The sequence below is a fragment of the Patella vulgata genome, chromosome 4, assembly GCF_932274485.2.
Source record: "Patella vulgata chromosome 4, xgPatVulg1.2, whole genome shotgun sequence".
NCBI lineage: Eukaryota > Metazoa > Mollusca > Gastropoda > Patellidae > Patella > Patella vulgata.
The window spans coordinates 79,247,537-79,270,929 of NC_065882.2; the positions used below are offsets into that span (position 1 = coordinate 79,247,537).

General features: G+C 34.4%; 1 protein-coding gene across 1 annotated transcript; it reads left to right on the forward strand.

The window, feature by feature from the left end:
- Positions 1 to 228: 228 nt before the first annotated feature.
- Positions 229 to 11,777, forward strand: LOC126818083 (multiple epidermal growth factor-like domains protein 10; the record flags this gene model as incomplete). Its single annotated transcript, XM_050545261.2, has 5 exons — positions 229 to 337; positions 4,373 to 5,878; positions 6,469 to 6,606; positions 7,357 to 7,477; positions 8,583 to 11,777. Coding segments are annotated over 5 exons (2,190 nt in total), but the record flags the coding sequence as incomplete, so codon positions are not given.
- Between the last annotated feature and the right edge of the window lie 11,616 nt (positions 11,778 to 23,393).

Genomic DNA, 23,393 nt, shown 5'->3' on the forward strand with positions numbered 1-23,393 from the left:
TCTTAGGCAAAACATAAATTCCTGCTTGTATCCCCTCTGCATCTTTTAACATGACTGCAATGGCTACTTTATAATTAAGTTTAAATGTATTTTATTTTATTGTATATTTAAGATCGAGAAAGATTACGTGGATTTGAGATAAAGACAAGTTCTAGTGGTCAGTGTAGTAATGAAGAATTTCAATCAGCTACAACATGCTATACAGATAGAACACGGACTACTCTTTATTATGTAAATAGATGTAATCAACCTACATCAACTAGTATATCTGCTAGAACAGTCTATGTCAGTGTTTCAAGTCAAGTACTTACTTTATGTGAAGTTCAGATATATTCCGGTAAGAACATATATTAAAACATATAAAAGTAGTCTGTGGCTAGTAGTTAATACTATTTTTATTTTTGATTAGTTGTCTAGTTCTACGTGATAAAACCAGACAAGGTCCAAATTAGTTTAAAGTGAATAGACAATTATACAAACTGTTGGCAAGGTCTCACACATTTGACAACTATTAGTAATTAAAATTTTGTCCCCAAAACACCTCTCATATATGGTGTTAATTACCTTTAAAACTATATCTCAAGACCCTTGGATTTCAAAATTACCGCTATAACGCCATTCATGGTAATCGGTTTAATATTATTTTTCACATGCCGCAATTGTAAATTATATGGCCAAACATATCAAATAAAATTTTCTTGATGATTTTGGATCAGAAAACAGGTTGACCCGAAGCATATCTTTATAGATATTAAAATTCCATTATTTCCTAATGAGTGCCAGGCTTTGGACTTGATAGATAGATAAATTAATTACTGCTCCACTGTGGCGTATATTACAAGCCGTATTAATGCTCTTGGCGTGAAAACTATGTTTATAAAAAAATTACAAGATTTTTTCGAAAACACGAATATTCAAAACTTTGTTGAAAGTAAATCACACCCATTTGAATCTCCAATCAAAATTGAAAATGATTAGGTCTTTGCTAACCTGACGAAATTTAACTCTGATTTAAGTCTTTATTCAACCCTGATTCATGTTTTAGAAGTCTTTTTTGCCGAGTTTAGAAAGAACATCGCAAAAATTTGACTTGTGTATCGTGATGACTTCAATCTTGCATGTTCGAGTTCTGCCATGCCCCACAACGAATTACCAGAAGCTAAATTTTCTTTATAAAATGAATAAATCTGGCGAATGGCTTAAATTTTGTTAACCTGATCAACGTAATTTGGTCTTAATGAATGCTCACACGATAACTGAAATTGACTCTCTAAATTTAAGAAAAAGGCTGAGAGAAATCGAAAAGAAAAGGCAAGCTCTTCTTTTGGCGAAAAAGAATGGATTTATAGAATTGGGGAAACGTGGGATTAGGGAAAAGAGCGCCTAACAACAGAAATTAGCGGAGTGGGTCTTTGGAAAAGTAAGGAGGGTATGGAATGAAAGGGGACGTAAAGAGGGTATGGAATGAAAGAGGCACGAAAAGTAACAACACCGTTGTCTTAAATCAGCAAGTTTCGAATAAGTCTATATTTCATTTCTCTGTCGCTGGTAAGGAACACTCGTTTCCAGTCTTAAAAGAACATTTACAAAAATTAATTGACCTGCCTGATCCTACCTAACCGGAAGAAACCTTCAATGCCCCTTTTTAGCGGTTATAAAAAACAATTTCCTCATTTCTTCATTTCTAAAACCATTGTATTTGTCATCCCAGACGTCCCAGTCGACCGACTTTCCAACACTTTTGCCAGTATTTTAAAGAATTATTATTTAATAGCTGGTCACGATGAGATATGTTTTTGTTAATGTTATCGATCGCTTTCAGTCCCTATATCGAGTTATAGAAAATACATATTTAAAATTATCAGCATATTTATTCTGGTGTAAATACTATCATACATGAAGGAACGTGATCCAAAATTTGACTTTGTTCTTAGTTATGTATCTTCTAGTTCGTATTCACCAATTCACACCCTACTTCAATGGGGATCACGGTGGCTAATAGCGCCATAATAGAACTATATTAAGGTAATAGTGTGCAGAGAAAATGTTATATACATGTTAAGAATCAAACATTATCAATTCATAATATCCTTGGAGTGACAATTGTGCACATGAACATAGGCTTCAAACTTAAATGACAAACCTCTATGTCCCAAAATTTACTATATTTAGTGACTAACAAACAAAACAATAAAGATGTAGGTAAGATAGTTGTGTTAAATTATTTATCTCCAGAGAATTCTGCCTTAAAAGGTTTACAGTAGCCCTTTTCAGTGTTAAATTGTAAGAGCACTGGAAGGACAAGACTTCTATGATGTATAGTGTTAAAATAGAACTGGAAAGTAAAGGCTTGCATACCTGGCACAGTCTATAGTTAAGGTCATTTCACTGGGACACACCGTCGCGCAGACGGCAGAAATCAAGTCTGCTACTTATTGTGTAAAATCTTATCAGCTCGTAAATATAAGCTAAGCTTTGTAATTGTTAAAACACCATGCATCCACTATTAAATATAAATGATTAGAAAACGATAAAGTAACTAATTTTTGATTTTTAATTATGAATTGTAGTATTCGTATTGACTTAGATTACCCTTACTGAATATCAGATTAGCAACAATAGCTTTAACATCATATGTGCATACTATGTAAATTTGTGTAATTATATCTTGATTGAATTTTCAAATTGAATAGCACAACCTTTTAATACATATTTTAATTAACCTAATATAAATATATTTATGAATTAATATATTGATCCATTGATTTATTGATTTATTATTTCATCAATGTGTTAATGTGTCAATGGTTCTGTATTTTGATTCAGGAGGGGGGTTGGGTGGCTGAATGGTTAGCGTGCGCGCGCTGTATCATAAAGTCTGTCATTGAGTCGACTGGCGTGGTTTCGAATCCCCGGTTGTACGTGACAAGGAGTAGGGGCGCCTGTCCAACCTCGTGGGTTTTCTCCGGGTCCTCCGGTTTCCTCCCACTGCTAAAGACCCCTATGCGTAAGCGAATTATTGAAATAAAATTAAACCATATGTTAGTCCCGAAATGACCTAGTTTGTGTCGAGTGGACGTTAAACCCCATTTTTCTCTCTCTCTCTTTGATTCAGGAATTTATTTCTTGTCTTTTCCTTTTTCTTGTTTTTAAAAAATAAATAAATAAAATCAAATAAACAAAAATAATGCTTTTAATTAACTAAGAATGTTTTGTGCTGTTCCATGATTAAAATGTATGTACAGTGTATTATGATTATATATTTATTGAATAAACATATTTACAAGAAAAAAAAAAAGAAAAAAAAGACGCTGGCTCGCTAGCTTGGAGGTCGGGTGTTCGATCCCTGCATTGGCCGAGAAAGTTCATCCAGATTTTCCGGCGTGTTTCTCCCTTGTCAGTGTCTCCCTTGTCAAACTGTGCTAATGAAGACGAGCATACGCCATACAGTGTGCTATGAGGGAAATTTTGCCCTGACAGCGGCACTATGGCCTACTCTCATATCGAATTCCAACTCTCAAGGGATCTTTTACGTGCACGCCAATGTGTACACGGGTCCTCGGTTGTTCGTCTCATCCGAAGGATTAGACAGCTGTCCTTGTCAGGCCCTCCGTTCTGCACCACGTCGGAAAATCCCGATGAACTTTCTCGGCCAATGCAGGAAATGTCTGATCAGACACGCATTTCAATTCAGGTCCCATTTGAACGACTATACGTTGTCCCTTGCCGGGAAACCTCGATAAACTTTCTCGGCCATCGCAGGAAATGTCTGATCAGACACGCATTTCAATTCAGGTCCCATTTGAACGACTATACGTTGTCCCTTGCCGGGAAACCTCGATGAACTTTCTCGGCCATCGCAGGTATTGGACACGGAACCTCCAGTATAGCGAATCACAGTCTTACTCACAGTGACTCCCTCCAAAGAAACACAAATGCATTCGAAGGATAAACCGAACGGATATGTAGCCTCCTTTCGGGCATTTAATAATGTGGGATTGCCCTTCCAGCGAAGATTTGGTTAATGTAATAAAATCTAATTTATTAGAAACGATTTGCATGGATATAAGGCAAATGACAACAGCGTCGTATTCCATCAGGAGTCACCAATCAGTGTGTCAAAACGGGTCATAGTTCAATTAGGTCAATTCTGCCACGCTGCAAAGCTATATGTGGTATTATAATAGCGATAGGCTGCTAAAAAAAATTTTCATTTACTTTTCATTTGATTCAGATTTTAACTTTCATTTAATTTCACTTTTCATATTGAATTCATTTTAATTTTGATTTGAATTTGGACATACATAGCACAATGTAATACTGAATTACATGTCAACCATATAATATAATCTATATGTCATATATATTACAGATTATCAGTGTAATACTGGATACTACAGTACATCAAGTTCTACATGTCAACCTTGTAATACCTGCCTTAATGATAAATGTAATCCTGGTACTGGTTATTGTACTGATGGATGTAAAGACGGTTATTATGGTAGTAAATGTGAAGACCGATGTAGTGATGGGTGTTTAAACAATCAGTGTAATCAGATAGGCGGTACCTGCACATGTATGGACGATTATTACGGTGATACATGTCAACAGCCCTGTAGTCCTAACTGTATAAACAGTAAATGTTCCACTACATTTTCATCACCAAAATGTACAGATGGTTGTATTGATGGTTATCAAGATTCTTATTGTCAATCACCATGTCCTGTTAACTGTAAAACATGTCAACAAGATGGATCATCATGTATTGCATGTAATCCAGGATGGTTTGGTACAAACTGTTTTTCACCATGTTCTAGTAATTGTGTCGGAGGATGTAATAAGTTAGATGGTAGATGTAATGACTGTAAACCTGATACAGTTGGTCCATACTGTAACCTTACATGTGGTCCAGAATGTCAACCAATAACACACCAGACCAGTGTCACTTGTGATAGAACTGGTAGATGTACTGACTGTCTTATAGGAATATATGGTAAAGGATGTAATATAAGCTGTAGTACAGGATGTAATGGTGGATGTGGAAGAGATGATGGTAAATGTACTAACTGTATTATAGGAAGGTATGGTGATAAATGTGATAAGAAGTGTAGTACAGGATGTGATGGTGGATGTAGAGGAGATAATGGTAGATGCACTGACTGCATTGTAGGAAGATATGACGATAGATGTGATAAGAACTGTAGTACAGGATGTGATGGTGGATGTAGCAGACGTATTGGTAGATGTAGGAACTGTATTATAGGGAGATATGGTCATTATTGTGATAAAAACTGTAGTACAGGATGTGATGGTGGCTGTGATAGAAATAATGGAGAATGTACTAGCTGTATAGAAAGCAGATATGGTAAAGAATGTTATAAGAGTTGTAGTACAGGATGTGATGGTGGCTGTGGTAGAAATTATGGAGAATGCACTAGCTGTATAGGAGGCAGATATGGTAAAGACTGTTATAAGAGTTGTAGTACAGGATGTGATGGTGGATGTAATAGAAGTGATGGTAAATGTACATCTTGTATTAAAGGTAAAACTGGAGACATGTGTGACATTGACTGTAATAATAATTGTACTGTTTGTAATCAGGGTAATCCCAACTCTTGTACTGAATGTAAAGATGGAAGATGGGGATCATCATGTAATAAACTATGTAATATTAACTGTAAACCAGTAGTTGGTACAACTGTTGGTAAATGTAATATAACAAGTGGATTATGTACTGATGGATGTAAAACGGGATTATATGGTATAGATTGTAATAATGATTGTCGGTCTAACTGTAAAGATGGTTTATGTGATCAGATGACAGGAAATTGTATCATTGGATGTTTACCTGGTAAAATAGGGTCTAACTGTACAACAGGTAGATTTTATTTTTTCTTACTTTTATTTTAATATAATTCGTATAATGTTATATGTTTATAAAATTAGGTCTACCCATTGCTCAAGGTATTTTTATTGTGGTATAAGGTGTGTGCTTTAGATCATAAGGCCTGTTACTGTGTCAACCGTTGTGGTTTTAATTCCATGCTTTTATATGACAACCTCTGGATTCTGCAAGTTCGGCGTGGTTTCTCCTTGTCAGTGGTGCAGCTGTATAGTCGTTCGGATGGGACGAAACAGCAAGGACCAGTGTATACATTGGCGTGCATGTTAAAATTCGATATATGAGTAGGCCATAGTGCCGCTGCCCGGGCAAAATTTTCCTCATAGCATACTGTATTGGTATACCCGTCTTCATTAGCCCAGTAGGAACAGAACAGTAAACCCAATTTCATTCCATTTCAATTCATTCTCCAAGTTCCTCCCACTGCCAAAAGCCCCTTTGCACTAACAAATTATTGTATGAAAATTTACTTATTTTTGTGTTGTATAGATGATACGAAAAAAATACCAATTGTCTTGTATTGACAGCTTGTTCATAAGGAAGTTATGTTTGTCTTGTATTAACAGACTGTGAAGCTGGTAGTTATGGTGACAACTGTACGAGACAATGTGGCAATTGTGGTAATAAAAGACCATGTGATGTAACTACTGGTAGTTGTGGACTTGTCGGATGCGCTGATGGGTTTCAAGGTCCAACTTGTCAGGGTAAGCTAGTATTTATTTAGTTAGTGCTGGTTCAGGTTGTGTTGCTTTGGATGTTTAATATCCACAATTTAGTTCCTGTCGGCCACTTTTTGAAATACACTGCGTTAATGACAAAAGAAACGCCCTAGTCGGTTCCTGCCGGTTATGGACCCAAATAGTAAACAGCTGTAATATTATACATTTTGCATAGATAGTTCAAGCATGTGATCACCATGGTAATTACAAATCAACATTTTATTTACTATTTATATTTTGGGTTTTTAAGTGATTATACATCTACTTTGAGTTAAGTATCTTATATCAAGGTATTATCTAGATGTTGAATTGGAAGAAAAACTTTTATTAATAGTTGTATGGTGGTTGCAATCAGGGCGACAAAACAGCGGCCCACCCCCATCTCCCCTTTTAATTAAATTGTCGATCAGAAGTTAAACTCATTACGTACCTATGTTCAAAGAAGACGAATATTGTCATACCAGGGACGAACAAATACCTATATTATTAACCATTTATTTTGCTCTGTATTCTAAATGTCGGAAACATCCTTGTCCGTAACAGTAAAAATACTCAATTCCAAGATGACCATTTATCCCGGAACGTTCCGAACCGCTGTTACATAAAAAGGCGTAAGTTAACGTAAAGTGACATTACAAATACATAACTGTATGGTGGACAGTTAAGGCCATAATACATTGAATACCAAAACACTTAAAATAATAAACCCGAATTATACAATATTATCTTTAATAGAACGTGTACCTGTTTCTACAAGTACCACATTAGGTCCTGTGGTTTATGTTGTGATTGGTGTTATATGTGGTATATTTGGCAATGTAGTTGTTTTCCTCTCGTATCATTTCTACAAGAAAAGGTAAAATTTATTATTCACGTCATAAGGAAATATTTAGTCTCATGTCAAAAGGAAGTGGTGTGTCCTAGGGTTTTGGACTCCGAATTGCTCGCTCAACGCATATTAACGTTTTCTACACTCATCGAAAATAAAGTCGAACAAACAAACGCGCTAATTAACCTTCGTTTTGGCCCCGTTGCACCCTAGACATGTACATGTATACCAGTATGCATTTAAATGAGCAGATATGTTTACTCACAGCCTGCGATTTGATAAAATCCCCGGGTAGGCCTGCTGGACCTCAAGCCACACTTGAATTAGCTCGATCTGGGCCCCCGGACTACCCAAAATCATGAACACGCCTGTTATTTCATTAATAATAAACTCCGAATTCTTTCTAAAGGTGATATAAAAAACAAGTTATGGCTGAATGATTATAAAATATGTACAAAGTGTGACGTGGTCTTCCTACGCTTTATATCATAATTCTGCCATTATTCGTGGTATCGATCTCAAACTTGCAATGGCAAGAAGGTGACCTGGTCATGGGTTTCCACTCGCTGCTAAGGATGCCCATGCGCAAGCGAGCTTCTGCAATTTACCAACGGGCGGGCCTATTGAAATCAAATTGTACCATATATTTGGTCTCGAAATGAGATAGTTTTGTGGAGTAGACGTTAAACCCCATTCTCTCTTTCTATGGATGAACTTTGACAGGGCCAAGTTATATGATCTGGAACATTTAAACCAAGTTTACAAATTTCCATCCGGAAGTTTTTTTCATTACGCCCCAAGTATAAGTCACCAGCAGGATACAATAATGATATTCTTTATTTCATGTATGAAAGGTCCATATTACAATTTGTCATCACATTTGTGAGAATAATCAAGATGAATTCAAATTATCTTAAGTAATGGCTCTAATAATTAGAAAAGTGTGACTGTTAGAAGGAATATTAATATAATTGAAAGATACAAAACAATGATTTGGAGAAAACTAGTTATATTATTCATTGACTGATAGATAGAATATACCCAGTCTGAATTCAATATTATAGACAGGATATACAACCTATATTATAGCAGGATGGAGTATAAATTCTTAACTTATATGACTGTATTTCAGACGCCAGTCAAGTCCAAGTCCACAAAATGATGAAATTATTCCCGATTACATTTACACCTCTAGTAATTTAAACCCGACTAGTTCTACAACAGATGAAATTATTCCCGATTACATTTACACCCCTAGTAATTTAAACCCGACTAGTTCTACAACAGATGATACATTAACCACTGGACGTAAAAATATTCCAACTAATACACGTAATGTAGTGTATGAAAACCAGTCGTTTAATACAGAAGACGATGTGAGAAATATGTATGATACATTAGATGACACAGTAGATGATACGCCCAATACGTATACGTCTATAGAATAAAAATAATACTGTATATGGTATATAAGACATATGTATGGTATATTAGATAACACATTTGATAATACATCTACAGATATAATCAAATAGATGTAATACTGTAGATTGTATATAAGAAAAACTTTAATATAAAGCATGCCATATAGATGTAATACCGTAGGTTGTATATTAGAAATACTTTTATATAAAGCATGACATCTAGATGTAATAATGTTGGTTTTATATAAGAAATACTTTAATAAAGCATGATATATAGATGGAATAATGTTGGTTTTATATAAGAAATACTTTAATAAAGCATGCTATATAGATGTAATAATGTTGGTTTATATAAGAAATACTTTAATAAAGCATGCTATATAGATGTAATAATGTTGTTTTTTTATAAGAAATACTTTAATAAAGCATGATATACTGTATATTTTATACAAGAAATGTTTTAATACAAAGCGTGACATAAATTTAATACAAAGCGTGACATAAATTTAATACAAAGCGTGACATAAATTTAATACTTTGGATTTTATATAGAAATATTTTAATGAAGCATGATATATATATAATACTATAGATTTTATATAAAGCATTATACATGTAATACATGTGGAATTGATATAGGAAATATGTACAATATCTAGCAAAACATTTGATGAATTCCTTCTCTAAACCATTTAGTATAATATATCCTCATTTGAATAATTATTATTGGTATCGGCGAATCGCACATTGGACGGGTTATGCTTATTCTTTGTAAAACAGTTCATGTCACTGGGTCCAATAGTTTATAATATAGTTTATTAATAATTCAATGTTAAGTATGCGTAATCCTGTACTGTTATATAATTTATATAGATAGGTTTTAGCTGATAGATGTAGGTTACATGTAAGGATTTCAAATATACATCATACCAACCCGTCGATGTATTTCATTTATATCTTATAAGATTACTTTATTATGTTCAGAAATCTTTTGGGTATTTCTATTGGAGGTCATTACCCATCTTCATTAGCCCAGCCGGGGCAGAACATTTGGAAGTTAAACCTCATTTCATTTATGACATATTATGTTTTTGTATTATTCTCGTCATGCAGAATGGAGAAATGTAATGTGCAAAATAACCTTTATACTATATTTTGTATTATTGAAAAGTGTATTATGTATTAGTTTTAGTACACTTTCCGAGGTGTATCGGTGAATATCAGGACAGTTTTGGTCGAGGGGCCCAGCCGAGGCGGCTCCCGACCAAAACTGTCCTGATATTCACCGATACACCGAGGAAAAGTGCTAATAAGTTACTTACATCACATTTCGATCGAGTATTGTGAAGCAAAATGTGAAAAATAGTATTTATTATCGAGTCGTTTCAACCGAAAAGTGACAAACACTTTCTGCTCTTTCATTTATCCCTTTCTGAGCCTCACGTTACATTTCATGGTAGAATGATTTCGCAGTGGAGAGACGACCTGAGTAGTATTTACACGTGCGTATTGCTATGATACTATGATCGTAAAACAATCACGTGTTTGTTTAGACCACATCGTCAAAACAACTTGTCTATGGCGTAGAGGACTGCGATATTATTAAATGTAGTGTAAAGGAAATGCGAAACGTGGGTCATTCCTGGTGAAAGTATGCATCGGCGGATGGTTCTTCCATTGAAATTCATTTGTAATAAAGTTTATGACTTTCTAGGCGTTTTTTTTTCATTCTGCTTATTTTCAATGCCTGTGAAGTGTCCAGCAAGAGAACTGCGCCTTCTATCATCACAATTAATTAAAATAATTATTCAATATTCTAATTTATATATTTTGCATATTAATATAAATCAAACCAAATTATGAAATAGATGCCAATTGATATGTATAATAATTGATTTTTGTAATATGTTGTTATGTTAATTTAATGGCATTGTATATGTTTTTGAACTGCCATGTAGTTCCGCCGGTTTGTTTTGTTAATATGATTTTGACTAGTTGTTTCATGTACATTATCCTTGTGCATTGTATAGAGCCATCGTTATCAATTGCGATCTGGGTCGGACTAAACGTCCGCTACTTATTGCTTGATAGGTATCTAAAACAGTATAAAAGTATCCGTGTATCAAAAATGAACAGTACTCTTTTCTGTATATTTCTGATACACGGATACTTTTAAGCATGTATTGAAAATAAACAGGACAGTTTTATCAAAGGTTGCCAGTGGCAACGAGTAGAAGTGGGATGTAAATATTTTAACACTAGACAATGGTATTGTGGAGCAATGGAAATTGCAAAATTGTAAAACTAAAATAAGTATTGTATTTTGAACTGCTGACATATACGTATACGTGACAACTGAATTATGGGATGTATAGAGATTACACATTTTTAAACCGGGGATGTATATATCCATGTCCTTGACTACTAGACATAAATTATATAAGTATACATATTAATTTAAATAGTTTAACTAGTAATTATTGTATTTTTTTTATCACGCTTCACTTGGTAGTGTATTATTATATTGGTAGTAGAATGATCGAATTAGCCCAAAAATATGTATAAGTTTCGTTCTTGTGCAGCAGATATTTCATGTTGGTCTCAAAGCAGATGATTTGATTTATTAGCCAGACAGCATGAATAATAATTTGCATGATAAGTTGAGATATTTTATATAGACTGCTGTGTCGACCAAGGCACGTTTTAGCAAATTGTGTCTTATTTTTGTACTTTTTTTTATATTTTTAAAGGATATAATGTATTTTAGATTGTATAACTGTTTATTATAACATTAACAATAATCTCGCCTTTTTAATACTGTGCTATTTCAATACTTTTATATCTATTTATGAATGTTAACATTATGCTTTATAACATAGTTCATAATAATCAATAAACAATATTTACTCTCTCAAATGTCCAGAAATTCCCTAACAATTATTTAACTTTTCTGACATAGGAGTCAGTGCTGTGACACGTCTAATCTACATGACTATTTAGTCTTGTAATAGTGACTGTTTGTTTTAATTTAATGGAAGCAGCTCCTCAATGTGGAAAATAAAACACCATTGTTTTTTTGAATAATGGACAGATGTATCCATGTCCACAGATGGACTAAGACTAGTAATTATTTCCCTTTATTTCATGATAAATGTAGTTCGAGTTATTAATAGACATTTTTTCCCTTAATCCCCCCCCCCCTTTCCTGCATTTTTGGGATGGTTTGTTGGTCTAGAATTGGAGAAAAGGGATCAAATTTGCAATTTCCTAGCAGTTTTTGGTAATACTGATGATATTACAGCAGAGGATTAGGGGGTGTAAAGTGTCTTTTTGCGAAGCAATCATTGTGTCGGAAGTGAGATTTTCACCCCAGTCAAAATCAAATCCTCGTAGGAAAAAATCTAAATGATCAACCCCTACAAGATTGCCAAATGTGGTCCCCTATGTGCCTATAAAGATTGGAATCAACGGAATGTTGGTAAAAAGCTACATCCTGTGATGTTACAGCCATTTAACATTGAAGTCAATGGGCAAATAATTGGGGTCATTTCCGAGTGTCACTAAACCTGTATTGGTTTTCTTTCTGTGGATTTTTCGGTAATCAGGAATATATCTATGAAAATATTGTCGCCATTTAAACCTTCTGAAAACGTTAAAGATTTGCCCGTTTAAACGGTTTTAAAATCTTTAAAGATGTGCACTTTTACATGGAGATATTCGATCTTACATCACAACATACAATTATTGATAAGTCTTTCCATTGTTGTTTTATAATGTCCAAGGGCGGGTCCAGGGACAGGCGGCGAAGCTACCGAACATTATTATCTTATATCTATATCTAACGAACAATTGCAGGATATGAAATCAAACTGTTTAGGTAATGGGCGGAGTGTGGTTGGAATATATAACACGTTCAATTTGAGTTAATGTTTTGTAACCGTATCGTCATATAAAAACCAAGCTGTAAGTAATCGAGAAACGAATGAACACCCCATAATGTTTGGACCCATGTCAATGCTCCACTGGGATGTTGAAACATCAACCTATCATTATTTCTTTTCTCATCTTCCTTCCCAGTTAAGTAGTGATAAAATAATATTTGGTACGGACGAGGCCACATCTTTGTATGAAATATTCGAAAATTCAAATTTCTTACTTTCTACAAAGCACATTAAACATACATTATGCAAAAGCTAAATCTGCCTATTTCAAGTCTTTCCTTAGGCCTGAAATGTTAGCTAAATTATTAATTAGACATTAATGAACTTATCCAGACCATAACGAAATCTCGATGTCATAGCTAGCCTGCGATATTTACTGGATTTTAATCCGATTTGCTGCTTAATGCTCATTGATGATTTAATCCAAAAATGGATAATCGAGACTGTTTTTATCGTACCGACTTTAGTAATGATGATCGAGGCTAATTTTCAGCAAATTCCCTTTACATTATCTCTAGCTTTTAACTATTATAGTGAGAACTGGTGGCTTTTTATCTAATCTCCCACAATTCCCCTTTAAGAAAACTTTTTGTCGATATTTAGAGAAATCAGGAGCATTACAAAAAAAGCGCTCAGCTCAGTCATAAGAAATTTAATTTTTTGTAAGAAAGTAATTGTATATTTGAAAAACGACATCGATGTCGAAATGAAAAAAGATGATTTGTATGTTTCTTTTGAACAAATTCCTAGATTTGAACATTATTGGGAAAGATATTTAAAACATAAATTGTTATTTAAGCCTCTCCAAAATACACTGATCTCAGAATCATGGGCTAATAACAACCCAGAATCAATTAATAATAAACTAAAACAAGAAACCGATTGGCATATTTAAAATTTACCTGTCCTTGTGCCAAAAATACAAATTCCCAGCTGCTTTGATAAAATTGCACTGATCAGGGTATAGGATGAAAATGCACCATGCCAGTCGAAGAGTTTATATGCGATAACCGGCTTCAAATTACAATGAATACAAACGTTTATATCGGCTTTCACGTTTTAGTCCATCGATTTACAATTAGACAAACGCTGTCTGAATCCCCCCCCCCCCCCCCGATGTCCATTTGACAACTTCGATCCCCATTTTCTACCAAACACATTGTTTCCACCGAAACCAAAGGTATGAAACTCCGATTTTGGCACAAAGAAATAGATTAAAACACAACTCATAACATTTGACACCATTTATGTTCATAAAATACAACATATCAGTAATTAATTCGATATGACACCCAACCCCGCAACACGAAATGGATGTGACAAGAAACTAATGGGAATAGTTGTTTGAATGAATTTAGACGAACTTCATATCTTTTTAATGTCTTCCCAACCCCGTTATAGCCGTACAACTTTACGCCAGTTAATTCACAAAGTCTATCCATTCATAACGACACTGACTTCATTCTTAAATGAAGTCTTCACCCATTGGTCGATAGAAACAAGTGCGCTGTTGTTCCCTGTACTGGCTGGATTTATGAATGAATTTTCTACAGTTAAGGAGATATAAACAGGACTGGTTTACAACTTGATATATAAATGCATCCATCTGGCAACACAACTGAAATGGATTTAACGGCCTACTTTTCTGTAGTAACCAGTGCGCTTACACCGATGATTTCACAGAATCATTCACTTTTCCTGCACGTACAACACGTAAATTTAGCATTCGATGAAGATCAGGTGGAAACACCATGCTGTTCGGGCGAAATGTCACCCGTATAGCCACCTTGATACAGAGAAGTACGACGTAAAGCCATATTTTCAAAATAACAACACCAACAACCTTAAGAATATCCAGTCGTCCCCATCTTGTTCACGGTGAATAGTCTATTACTGTAGTCCCAAAATGACAACACTATAAACCTTGATCTCATCTTGTTTACAGTGAACTACGTGTGATAAATATCAAACAACAGCTAGTTAACTGTAGATGAAGGTTATTTAAGCAGCGTGTACACCATCAACAAAGTGTTGTAGTGAACGGAAGCTCTTCTTGTGTCTGTCTTAATGTGTATAGGATATTAACTTACACGAGGTTGATATGATAAGAGAACACGCAGGCAAAGCCCAAGTGTTCTCTATCATATCAATCCGAGGGAGAGTAGGTTTATATCCGACTTAAATTTAATGGGCACTTCTATTAAACGCCAGAAATGATTAGACAATTGCCCGATAGTCCGCCAAATAGCAAAAATTACCGAAGTAATCACGTGATATACGTGCATTTTTTTGTTTATACGTCGCCATTTTAGAGTTCATGAAATGAAAGAAAAAAAACAAAATGGATCGTAATACGAAGTCAGACGAATAATCAATCCTTTTTAGCCAACATATTGACGATGAAATTAAGATCAAAAGGCATCGTTCAGGATAATTCTGATAGCTGTGAACCGTGATTTAAGGTTTTCGGTTATGTTCAGAGAAGGACTGTACCCAAAAATACTTTACAAAGGGCTCTTTGACGATAAATACTTTCAAGTGTGTGGAGAAATAATTGAAATGTGGACGGAAAGAAAATTCTGAAAGATATCTTAGACATGGAGTATGGATAACCGATTTAAATATTCCGATAAGTACGCCTTCTATTTCGCTCCCGAATGCTACAAACTGTACTATAACATTTTTTAATTTTCAAAAGAATAAAAATTTATTTCTGTGTTCTTTGTATTATTTCGATCATCAACGTCATCAACGGTTGATATGAGCCGAATATATCGACCTGAGATGACGTCATTTAGCGGTTGATATGAAATAACAACCTGTCATGACGTCATCAGCGGTTAATATGAACCGAATATATCTACCTACCTATGTCTACCTATGTCTGTTCCAAACGCAGGAGTCAACTTTCTCCTCTGTATTTGGCTCTATTTCGTCATCTATTTGAGTTACTTGTCTTCTCCCGGTTGCCTTTCCTTCACAATATGAATATGAGTAGTCCACCCGATTAGATTTTATTACATACTTCGAGAAGGTATTTGTTGAGTAATAAAAACTTCTAGTAGTTTATCGAGGGCTGGCCGTCCTTACCGCACGGTACAAATATTATCACCACTAGAAGGAACAAATTCCAGAACAAGCCAGAACTCATACCAAAATGGCCGCTTTATACAAATGAGTATTTAGGGGAATACTAACCCGAACCCTAACCCTAACCCTTTTAAAAGAAGTAAAAACTAAATTAGACCCAAGTTCAGTCTTTTAAAAAAGGTTAGGTTTAGGGTTCGGGTTAGTTATCCCCCAAATTCTCATTTATATAAAGCGGTCATTTTGGACTCCGGAAGCACCCGAACCTCGATAAACTATCCATTCCATATCCACCTATTTGTATCATGTCAAGCTGAGTGAGGGAAGTGGGTTTAACGTCAACTTGACACGAACTAGGTCATTCTGGACTAATATACGGTTCCATTTTATATCAATTATTTTCTTGCCCGTAGAAGTCTTTACCTATGCGAGGACCAGGAGGAAACCCATGAGGTTGGAGAGGCGACCCTACTCCTTGTCAGATATAATCGGGGAATTGGTAAATATAGTGTTGTGTTTCAAATGTTGGTCAGTGTGAACAGAATTTTACTTTTAATATACATGATCTAGGTAATAATATAATACATGTCACATGATCTGAGCTATAATCTAATAGTAACCTATGTCTATTTATAACTCGCAGTACATAAGGGGAAATAATTACTAGTCTTAATCCTATATGGATTATTTGCACATTGACTTCAATGTTAAATGGCTGTCACATCACAGACTGTAGCTTTTTGCTCAACATTCCGTTGGTTCCAATCTTTATAGGCACAATGGGGACTACATTTGACAATCTTCTCATCATAACTTTGCAGAGGGTTGACAGTTAAGATTTTTTGCTGCGGGGATTTGATGTTGACTGGGGTGAAAATCACACTTCCGACACGATGATTGCTCTGCAGGAAGACACTTTACACCTCCTATCCCTCCGCTGTAATATCATCAATATTAGCCAAACCTGCTATGAAATTGCAAATTTGATCCCTTCTCTCCAATTCTAGACCAATGATTTCTCCGTTGACTTTAATGTTAATTCTCGCCTCTTAGACCGGCTCTAACCCTTTCCCAAATTTTCAGTGTGGGATAGAGCACGAGACTGGGGTTATGCTGGGGAAAGAATAACCTGTAACGGGTTTAAAGAAAGACTTTCAAAAGAATAACTCAAAATTCTCATGTATATATAATAGAATAGTTAATTAAAGCTGCTCTTTGGTAATATATAATTGAAATTAAAGATGGTTATTTTGCCATCTTTAATTTCAATTATATATTACCAAAGAGCAGCTTTAATTAACTAGAAGAACTCGATACAAGAACCAACGAATGTAGATCCTGTTGTCATAAACCTAAGCAGCGTGAAACTCACCTCGGATCATATTCGTTTTTTTAAAAGGGACTTAAAATTTACACCAACACCTCGAAGTGATAACTGTATTTTACGTTCTGAGATTTCCCAATTCTGCAGGAAGTTAAGACTCCAATATCATTTTCATAAAGATGATGAGGATGATCTGAATGAAACTATCACTGAATCGGAGTGTCTAGTTAAAAATAAATCAAACTTTACACCAAGATTAGGAAAAGATGCACATCTAGATAACTTCATTACTTCTATGGCATCTCACAAAATTCAACCAAGACTCTACAAACAAAATTTAAGTAAGGGTGTGCTAAAGGTAATAAATGAGATGAAGAACAATCCAAATATAATTGTCAAACAAGCTGACAAGGGAGGGGCTATAGTAATGATGGACAGCTTATTCTATGAACGGAACATTGTAAAAATGCTGAATGACACTGAATACTACCAACTATCGAGCATCGAAGATAACAATGCCGTAAAGAAAAAGATAGTGAAATTTATCACTAAAAACGCCAAGCCTCTACATAAAGGAGAAGAGGAATATTTAGAGGATAAAGAACCTACCACGGCTTACTTATATGGTCTACCAAAAGTGCACAAGAGTAAGCTGATAGAAGAAGCTGTCAAACAATCTAATAATGAAGTTGTTGAAGTACTTAGTCCAGAAGACCTAAAAAATCGACCAATCGTAGGCTGGCCCAACAGCAGTACCCAACGACTCAGCAAATTTATAGACATCATCTTAAAACCATTATGTTCTCGCGTTAAAAGCTTTCTTCGCGATGATATAGATTTTCTACATCAACTACCTGCACAGGTAGAACCTGGTAGTACACTTATTAGCTTTGATGTAGTTAATTTATATAACAATATACACAAAGATCTGGGACTAAAAGCTGTCGAATATTGGCTAATTAACCACGCAGACCTCATACCAGACCGGTTTTCAAATTCATTTATCCTCAGTGCATTAGATCTTGTGATATCAAATAACATATTTTCTTCAATAGCCTATATTATACACAAATCAAGGGAGTCGCTATGGGTACGAAAGTTGGCCCTACCTATGCTACTTTAACTTTAGGTTATCTTGAGGAAATATGGTATGAGAGGGTGACAACAACGTTTGGCAATGAATTCGGTGATTTAATTAAGACTTCATGGAAACGGTTCTTAGATGATTGTTCTGTGATACTCAGAGTATCTCAAGAAATCATCTCAGAGCTTCATAAAATGTTAAATAGTTTAGATGACAGTATTCAGTTTACAATTGAGCAGAGTCAATCCACATTAAATTTTCTGGATGTGACAGTTAAGCTACACGCAAACGGCTCTATTGAAACTGATGTGTATTACAAAAAAACCGATCCACATCAATATCTAAATTTTAATTCTTGTCACCCACCTCATACGAAACGAAACATCCCATATAACTTAGCTAGACGAATTTGTACAATTGTGTCCAATCAAGATGTCAAAGTTCAGAGACTACACGAACTAAAAGGTTTCTTATTAAAACAACACTATCCAGGTAAATTAATAGACGATGCTAACCAAAGAGCATTGAGTCTTGACCAAAGCGTTTTAAGACAACCTAAAGTTCCTGTAGACTCTGATAAAAGGAACGTTGCTTTAGTTACTACATTCAATCCGTCCCAGGAAAATGGGAAGTCTATCATTGAAAATTACATCCATATCCTTAAAAATAGCCAAACGATGGATATAATATTGAGAAAAATAAATATAATCAACAGTCTAAAGCAACCTTCCAATCTAGCTAGGATTATAACATTTTCTAAATATGATTCAGTCGCTTCAATTCCAGTAGTTTCGAAATCTGGTAATTCAAAGTGTAAAACCTGTGACATTATTATTGAGGGATCATCCATAAAAATTAATGATGATAATACATTCTATATCAAACAGGCAATGAATTGCCAATCGATCTATGTAATTTACCTTATAGCGTGTCCGGGATGCAAGGGAAGGTATATAGGAAAGACCCAAATGATGCTTAGGTTGAGAATGAACCTCAATCGACAACACATACTTCAACCAAAATACAGGATGATCCCGCTCAGTGAGCATCTTGAAGTATGTGGTGGGGGTAAATTTAGTGTTTTTCCTTTATATAGACTTAATAGCAAAAACAACGACCTCTTGGACGCAAAAGAAAGCTATTTTATTGAGAAGTACCACCCGAAACCTAATTCTAAATAAGAGAATAATTAAATTAAATTAAATAAAATAAAGACCGTGGTGGGGTTGAATATTTGTAGTCTGTAGGCTAAGAAATTACTACCCTTGCCTGTATAATAATGTAACTATGACATTGTGACGTCATAGACTATTGTTAATTGAATTATTGTTTAATAAATGCCTGAAGAGCCGCTATCGCGGTGAAAACGTTAGCATAAAAATGTAGTTTTATTTTGCCATCTTTAATTTCAATTATATATAAAGCCGCTCCCCGACTTTCAGACTGCAAGGTATTCCGGGTATAGAATGTACCCTAAAGGTCAAAGAGATTTATCGTTGTAGGTTTATAATTGGGTAGAACGCTTTCTACCACAGATGGACCAACATGTGGCAACCTCTTGCTCAAAAGCACGTATGCGGTTCATCATGGAAAACTTGAGATACACAAACAAGAACTAAAGACAAGTCTTATTAAAATTTGTCCCCTCCCCCCGCCTTTAATCCCTTGCCCCAGTTACATTCAGACAAGACATGTGGTATGACTTATTAAAACAATATAAAGTAATCATGAAATTGTAATTTAATATGAATAAAATTATGGAAAGACTATCATTTAGTATGCTACCCAATGACGCTATTAATCGCGAAAGATTCATGAATAGAATGGAGTTTAACATGTTTTCAACAAATGCAATAGCCTACTTCAATATTTATTCTATGACGGTGTGTGAAATGCAAGGAAGAAACTTTAGCCAGCGCAGGATCCATGGCAACGCCTCTGTAGTAAGGTCTGGAGGGTCGCACTACACGCAAAACAAAACCTGCGCACAAGACATTGCAAGAAAAAATATCAAATATCAAATCAAGTAAATTGATCCGGAAGTCAGCCGTAAGCGTTCGATGCGCCGTACATACCCGGGCCTGTAATAATAATGATCTTGAACTTCTGTTACGTACCGATCAATGAATTTGCGGCATGACCTATGTTTTTATGTTTCAAATTGTCTGATATGGGCCGAAATGCTTGATTCTTCCAGTTGAATAATATCAAAATATCATAAATCTTTCTTTGTGACATAAAGCTTTTTGTAACAGCTTTTTGTTCTTTATGGGGGTGCATGTATGTAGCAGCAGTGGCCGATCTAAAATCAAAATACGTAATAAAATGCATAAAATAACACCGAGCGCCCTGGTAGAAAATATATCGTATTGCCTGCCTGTATAGTTGTTTGCCGATCGTTATCTCGCTGGAAACCAGTTTTATACAAGTACAGAGTTTAAATAGGTATTATCACTTTCATAAAGAAAATTAATAAGTTTTTGTTTTGTCATGTTATCTCTATTAATATTTGTGACTGTCGTTTGTATGTGGGTTTGTCTGTCTGTCTGTTGACAGGGTTGTCCCGAGTCTGAAATTCGGAGTTATACTAGTTTCAATCCGTGCACCATCGGGTCATCCGCTAGTAGGCTATAATCTTACGAGTCAGGTCATTGAACCTATATAGCTTAGTTCTACCTAATATTAAAATTCCATTTGGAGGACAGTTAATTCAAATTTAACTCCAATCCTCTTTTTTTAGTACTTATTTTTATAAATTATAGCAATTTGAAATTTACAAAATGCCTAGACAGTTTATTAAAGTAGAAATTTGTATATGGAATTTCCGTATAATCTTAACTGACACTTGGGTAGCTTTTCGAAATTTTAAAGAATTGTAAAATAAGTTATCAAAGAGTTTTATTTTTTTAGGGCCTGGGCGTATACCTTTTTTAAAGATGAATTGTTTTTTGTTTTTCTTTGTCCTAAAATTATCTAGCTTTTATTAGGTTAGACGAAAAATTATTCAAGGTAAAAACAAATTAGGTTTAATAAATTATAAAAACAAATTAGGTATAATAAATTATAAAAACAAATTAGGTTTAATAAATTATAAAAACAAATTAGGTATAATAAATTCAAATACTTATTACTTTTCCTACTGTTTAGTCACGAACGATAAAATGCTTATAGCCTATTATACGAACGAAATATTTACTGTAAGCTAATCGTATTTATTAAAAAAAAAATAGTAACACAACTTTTAAATATTGATTTCAGATATATTTTGGCAATTGTGCAGGAGAAGTTTTGATTTTTATATTATTCCAAAACTCACAACACTGTCGCACAGATAGCAGGCATTTTAGCTTTCTTCCCTCAACGGAAGTCACAACGAATATAGTACTTATGGGGTATTTTTTTTTGCATTTCGTATTTCAATTATATTTTGGATTTGGAATGTTTGTAGGCCAGTCATTCTAATTCTGCGCATCCAACAGATAGAAGTCTGTTTCACAATAATACCGTTTTATTATTACTATCTCGTGGTTTTCTTTAAATAGGTTATTTTCCGATAGATCTATTTTGTAAACATAAAAAATCACACATTGTTGCTTATTCGGAGAATTTTTTTGAGGTAACAAGAGTAACCCAACTAAACCTAAAACGGTTAAAATAAACATTTGTTTTTCTACGCCTGATAAAAAAAAATCTGAGACTCTTATTGTTTTATAATTTTCTGCCGTTATTTCAAAATAGATAGACGATAACAATAAAACGCAATGGGTCTCCTTCACGGTAAAGAATTTTTGTAGAATAAGAAATCGAAACTACCAACATTAAACTATCCTATGCTCTACTCACAGATCATCATTTTTTCTCTTCGGATTTCGATCAATATATTTTTCGATCAGAGGATGCGAAGATGAATTTTATTTATATTGAAAATAAATAATATAAGTCATGAGTGACCTTGTCCGCCCCTATATTATATGAAGCATTAAACTTTCACTGTGACAATCCTTTGTTCAAGGCCCGTTTAACATAATGTACGCGTTTTCGCTGGTTACATGGAAACGGCCCATTACAATAACATAGACAGACTGTTTCGTCGACAGTAATGCCTCGAATACGCGTACATGGCAAATGGGTCTTAAACCGACTTTTTCTCCGGCGAAAACGCTTACATTGGCAGCGGCCGCAACACTGACACAACGAGATTGATCTTTATGTAAGAATTAGATAAAGGGCTGACAGGTCTCGCTATAATAGTCAAAAATAGATAATAGAATGATTGAAAAATTCAGACAAAATACTTTATTCTGAGCGAAGTTTGAAGTGTTGATAAGAATGCATATTCTCGATTTTCATTGCTAACATTATTACGATGATAAATTAAGTCTCGATTATCTATTTTGGAATCAAATTACTAATTAGCGATTCAATCAGCAACATGGAACTCGAAAGATTTTGGGGTCATTTCTATAGAATTAAAACAATTTCTAAACATTTGATATTTAGAGAAAGAAAGATTACACATATTGTCCATGTATATCACAAAATATACATTATCTATATATTTTAATATTATAACAAGAGGAATAGACCCTGCCTATGTTAAAATGTCAGTAATATGATCTAATTTGTCAGTAAACTATTGTATATATGATGACTAAAACATCCTCTTTGTGCATTCTACATCTTTGTAAGTTAATCACTTGTATCAAATAATGTAACTTTAAGTGGGTCATACACATCAAAGAAGTTACAATTTACAATATGTATATATAATCAAGGAACAATTATTAAAGATGCATTATGTAAGATTTAGATAAAGAGCTATCCGTTCTTGCTATAATAGTTCAAAAATAGATAATGGAAAGTGAATATATTGAAATTTCGTTCAAAATGCTATATTCGGAGCGAAGTTATGAGTGTTGAAAGATGTAGCGATAATTGTTTATTAACGTAGAAACGGTACTGGGCAAAGTCTTGGTTTTCCATTTTATCATTAATTAGTTTTTAATCTCGCGGACGATCTAATCTATTTAAACCTCAACCATCCGCTTTCCTAGAGAGTTGATTATGGGCTTGTTATGTTAAT